A 5,907-nucleotide genomic window follows, 5' to 3' on the forward strand; every position below is an offset into this window, starting at 1 on the left:
CTCCTCGCCCCGAGTAGCTGTGAGCTCTGTGAGCCATGACTGTCTCCCACCAAGTGTCCCACACGTGGATCAGCATAAAGAGAACAAAAGAGATCTTTACATATATGTATAATTGATTTTTTACAGAGAGGAAGGGAGAGGGATACAGAGATAGAAACATCCATAAGAGAGAAACATTGATCAGCTGCCTCCTGCACACCTCCTACTGGGGATGTGCCCTCAACCAAGATACATGCACTTGACCAGAATCGAACCTGGGACCTTTCGGTCCGCAGGCCGACGCTTTATCCACTGAGCCAAACCGGTTACGGCCAAAAGAGATTTTTTTGGTTTAATGACTGAAATAGGAAGGAAAGAGGAGGGGAAAGAGGAGGAAAATCGATGCGTGTAACCCTTTGTCTCTATCTCCCTGCTACGTGACCATGTAAAAGTGGGCCTGCTTCCCGCCCTTGCACAGACCCCTTCCCCGAATCTTCTCACCTCAGTTCATGGATTCTCTAGCCTTTGAGTAGCTCAGGCGAAAACCCTTGGGCTTGTTCTTGAGTCCTCTGGTTCTCTGTTGCTTCATGTCCACCAGCAGCAAATCCTGTGAGTTTGATACTCGGAACATCTCCGTGGTCCCCTCACTTCTCCTCGCCCACCGCTGCCATCCTGGCCACCCCATCATCTCTTCATGGGTCATTGTGCTCGGCCACCACCAGAGGGCGCCTTGCAGCCTCCAATGGCTGGAGTTTACTTAGCCACAAGCCCAGCTGCTGTGTGTGCCCTGAAATCCACTCCCAGCCCCCCCGCCCCCCGTGGGCTGCGCACTGCCAATGCCTTAGTGTGTTGGGGAAACTGAGGCAGGCCCTTTCCTGGGAGACGCGGGACCTCTGACAGCCTTGGGGCAATGTCCCTGAGACCACATGGTGGTCCACAAGCTTCCACCCAGCCTCCTCCCTCTCTCTCCCTCGGGGTCTCAGCCCATGGCTCTCCCAGCCTTCCCGGGTCCTTCTCTACTTGTTCTCACAGGAGCGACTCCCCTAAAAAGTCCTTGGGGGTATAATCCCATTTAACCCCACCTCGGCGTCTGCCTCTCCAAGGACCCGGACAAGCACTCTCTCTACAGCCTCCTCCCTCTCCCCTGCTTCCACTCTGTAGACAAGGGCCAGGGGACCGTGAAACTTGTCTAGTCCTGTCGCTCCTCTGCCCAGAGCCTCTGTGGCTCCCGGCGCCTCACCATGGCCCCCAGGGCCCTGTGCGCTGCCCCAGCCTGTCACCTCCAACCTCTCTGTTCCACTCCCCCCTGATGCACCTCCCTGGGCACTTGGCCTCCTCGAGCCTCTGACATGCCAAGCTCAGCCTGTTCCCTGCCCCGGGACTCTTCCCTTTGCTGCCTGCATGGCTCATACCCTGTCTCCCTCTGTCTAAGCACAAATGCCACCTCCTCAGGGAGGCCTCCCCTGACCACCCCAGCTAAGACTGCACACCTTCCCCTCCCGCCTCCCTGTCCCTCTCACTGCCTCACGGTTCCCCTTCGCCTGAGCCCCATTGTCACACCGTGTGTCTCCCTTGCTTGGCTGCTAAGTCTGTCTCCCCCACCCGAGCGTAAGGTCCATGAGGACAGGCGCTTGGTCTTGCCGGAGCCCGGATGTGCCTGGCACAGAGCAGGTGTCCATCAGTGAATGGAGAGAGGAAGGACGAAAAGCGAGGGAGGGAAGAGGGGAGAAGGTCCAGGCTCGGGGTCACTCACAGCTGATGGCCAGCCTGATGGGGTCACTTCGGGCCCAGGTGCCCCAGGTTCAGACCGCACACTCTGAGGGCCCCGTGTTGACCTCCAGAGGTCGCAGATGACCAGGGATCTATTGTTGGTGACCGCACAGGTGCTTGCTGGGCAGGAGGGGCTGCGGCTCCGTAACCACTGGACTCCAGCCCCCACCTGGTTGGCTGGTAGGTCAGGGCCAGGGCTTGGTCAGCCCCTCAGGAATCACATGTATTTAACCCTTTTTCATCACCCACAGCCGGGGAAAGAGGAGAGCGCAACAGAGGAGGGGAAGGTGCAGGGGCCCTTCCCAGGCTCCTCCCCAGGCGGGGCTCTCAGGGCTTTCCAAGGATGTAAGTCTCATGTTGTGGGGTGTGTGTGTGTGTGTATGTGTGTGTGTACGCTTTGCATATGGCTGCATTGTGTGGGTGGTACGTGCAAGTCTTTTGTGCATGAACGTATGTTGTGTGATGATGACGTGAACATATTATGGATTTTGTGTGTATGGAGTGTGTGGATGTGTTTTGTGTGTGTGAGGTGTGTCTGTTGTATATGTGTGTGTTGGGTGTATATATCCTGCAACTGTGAGGTATGGGTGTTGTCCATATGCATGTGTGTGGGTGTGTACTGTCATATATTTTTTCTGTACATGAGTGTATGTTGTCTGTGGTATTGTATTGTTATGCATATGGCTGTGTGTGTAGTCTGTGGACACACTGGATGTGTGTCTTCTTGTGTGTTAGTTATGTATGTACAACATGTGGTGTTTTCTGTGTTGTATGTGAAAATCTTGAGTGTCTGTAATGTGTGTGTTGTATGTTATCTACAGGGTGGGCAAAAGTAGGTTTACAGTTGTGAGTCCATGAAACAGAGTTTATTCTAGTGTTATTATTTTATTTATTTACTAGAGGCCCAGTGCATGAAATTCATGCACTCAGGGCAGGGGGGAGTCCTTCAACCTGGCCTGTGCCCTCTCACAGTACAGGAGCCCCAGGATCGATTGCTTGGAAGAGGGAGGCCCCGCCCACCCGGCCGGAGCTCTGTGATGGATCGCCCCCACAGAGGGAGGCCCCGCCCACCTGCTGCAGCACCACCACAGGATAGCCTGGGCCTCCCTCTTTGGGGCGATCGTGGAGCCCCTCAATTGATCAATCGCCCAGATGGCCTGTGGCCTGGGCCTCCCTCTGCAGGGTGATCATGGGGCGATGGCCAGGCCCCCAACCAATCGCATCGCACCTGCCTTGGCTGGCTTGGCGCCAGTGGGTGTCATAGCATGGTTGTCCGGAAGGCCGTCAGGATGGTCGTTCTGCTGTTTGGTCATTTGGTCAATTTGCATATTACTCTTTTTATTAGTATAGATTCTTTTTTTAATCCTCACCCAAGGGTATTGGTTTTTTAGAGAGAGGGAGGGAGGGGAAGGAGGAGAGAGAGAGAGAGAGAGAGAGAGAGAGAGACATCGATTGGTTGCCTCCCATATGTGCCCCTATTGACCCGACATTGAACCCGCAACCTAGCTATGTGCCCTGACTGGGAATCAAACCCACAACCTTGGCATATCGGGACGATGCTCTAACCAACTGCTCTACCGGGCCAGGGTATGATGAGAACCTTTTGGAAGTAAAGGTGATGTTCGCGCAACTTTGCAACTGTCCTCAATGCCACGGCATTGTTATCTTTAAAGTAGTTCATTGTACGTCATGAATTTTACCTCCAACAATTAAAAGGGTACATTATACTTAATTAAAAATTTCAAGAATTGTGTGAGGGGAAGCTGCAGTTTCTCTGAGAAGTTAACTTGCCAAAGATGATACTGTCAGCGATTCCTCAGGACCTTGATTTGAATGCAAGTTCTTCCCCACCGACGCCCTGCTGGTCCCCCGCCCCCAGGGCCAGGGAGGCACTGGTTACCACCGAGCTTCAGCTGTGCCTGGTTTCAGGGAGGGAGTCATCCACGTGGGAGAGGGATCAAATCTTTATTGGTCAGAATGATCCGGGAAAAGATCCATTTTGAGAGGCAGCTGATGAATCCTATAACTTCTGTCCGTTCGTGAACACCAAGACTTACTATAAACTGTGGAAGAAAAGCAGAAGTGAGGGTCAGGATCCGTCTCCATCTTCCAGGATAACCTCTCCCCAATGGGAGATCTGGTCTACCCCCAAGAACTAACATGGGCACGTGGAATGGGGGAAGATGGAAGGGCGTTAGAGGTCAGTTGCCTAAGGATAGGTCAAGTATTTCTCTCTCACTCTCAAGCACAGTATGCCATTATTGATTATTTTAGTCCTCGGTTATTTTTTAAAATATATTTTTACTGATATCAGAGAGGATGGGAGCTGGAGAGAGAGTTAGAAACATCATTAATGAGAAAGACTCATTGATCGGCCGCCTCCTGCATGCCCTCTACTGGGGATAAAGCCCGTAACCCTGACTGGTAATTGAACCGTGACCTCCTGGTTCATAGGTCGATGCTCAACCAATGAACCACGTTGGCCAGGCTACTTGATTATTTTAATTGATTAGTTTAACATAAGCTATGTAGTCCATACTTGGAGCAAATTTATTAAATTGATGATTTTCAGTGTTAAGGAAGTTTTTAAAAATGGGTAGTCTCATATGTTTACTGAGGATAATTTAGAATAAAAAAGTTTAACACACACACACTTAACATGTACATATCCACTGACCCAGTGACTTCACTTAGATAATCTGATAATACCACAAAAACACCCTCACACACTTACTCAAAAATCAATGCAGAAGGTACCCATTTGGTCATGGTCATAGCAAAATATTAAAAGCCATCCAATTATGCTTTACTTGGGGAAGAGTATATCCATATTTTGAAGTTTTAGGAAAGCATGCAGAAAGGTGGTGTAGATTTATGTCTTCACGTGGAAAATTCTCCATCATGAAGATCAAGCCACAGGGCAAAGGGGATTGGGCCTAAACTGGCAGTTGGACATCCCTCTCGCAATCCCATCTGGGACCGCTGGCTCCTAACTGCTCACCTGCCTGTCTGCCTGATCACCCCTAACTGCTCTCCTCTGCTGGCCAGAGCATCCCTAACTGCCTCTGCCTCAGCCCCCAGTCACCGTGGCTTTGTCTGGAAGAAAGGGAGGATGACCAGAAGATGCCCGGTAGACCTGGCCTAATTAGCATATTATTCTTTTATTAGTATAGATGGCTGTACTAACTTTTTTGGTCACTGTGATGGCCATCGTCTTACATACATATTTGTGCAGTTGTCCAAGGTTTTCTATGGTATATATCATAGAACAGAAATTGCTGGGTGGAGGGAAAGGCTGTTTATGGACAAAGAGAGTCAAGGTCGCCCAAATCCTGCTCACCTGCAGCAGGTACAGAGGCTCTGTGTTCTGTTCTAGTCCGTTAGTTTCAGGGAAGGCTCCATCCTGCGTCCACTCATCCCTTCCAGGCCCCGACTATGAGCATCATTCCATATATCACCTTCTTCTAATTAATACTAAGTTTAATTTTATATGGCCATGCACTCCATCTTAAATCTCTTTCTATTGCCCAGCCAGCATGGCTCAGTGGTTGAGTGTTGACCTATGAACCAGAAAGTCACGGTTTGATTCCTGGTCAGAGCACACGCCCAGGTTGCAAGCTCAGTGCCCAGTGTGGGATGTGCAGGAGGCAGCCGATCCATGATTCTCTCTCATCATTGATGTTTCTACCTCTCTCTCCCTCTCCCTTCCTCTTTGAAGTCAATAAGAAAATATATTCTTAAGTCTCTTTATTTTTAAAAAAATTGGGAAAGTAAGGGGAGGGGGGAAAGGGAGAGAGAAAAGGGAAAATGCAAGGGTGAGGGGCAATGTGTGGAGTCAAGGACAGATCATTCAAATCAGGGGCCAACAAACTGGAGCCCAGAGGCCAAATGCAACCCGCACCCCATCCGTTTCCGTATGGCCCATGAACTAATGGTTTTCTCATTTTCAAATGGCTGACAAAAACAGAAATAAAAGACAAGAAATATTTTGTGATACCTGAAAATGACATGAGATTTAAATGTCAGGGTCTATTGGTACAGTTTTATTGGCACACAGTCATGTTTATTTGTTTTCTTTCTGTTTTTTTTGGTTAATCCTCATTGGAGACTTTTTTTCCATTGATTTTAGGGCGTAGAAAGGAGTGGGGAAAGGGAAAG

The 5,907-nt window shown here is 50.0% G+C and overlaps 1 protein-coding gene across 4 annotated transcripts in view; it reads right to left on the minus strand.

Moving 5' to 3' along the window:
• Positions 1–3,698: 3,698 nt before the first annotated feature.
• The window catches only part of LOC107184123 (binder of sperm protein homolog 2-like), an 11,188-nt gene continuing 8,979 nt past the window's right edge, over positions 3,699–5,907 (minus strand). For all 4 annotated transcript variants that reach the window (XR_001514945.1, XM_015567971.1, XM_015567970.1 and 1 more), the window contains one exon: positions 3,699–3,812. Coding sequence is in view for 3 of the 4 variants with exons in the window: in XM_015567971.1 (XP_015423457.1) it covers positions 3,715–3,812 (98 nt within the window). In the remaining variant the exon portion in view is untranslated. The remainder of the gene's footprint in view (positions 3,813–5,907) is intronic.

The sequence above is a fragment of the Myotis davidii genome, unplaced genomic scaffold (genome assembly GCF_000327345.1).
Source record: "Myotis davidii unplaced genomic scaffold, ASM32734v1 scaffold464, whole genome shotgun sequence".
NCBI lineage: Eukaryota > Metazoa > Chordata > Mammalia > Chiroptera > Vespertilionidae > Myotis > Myotis davidii.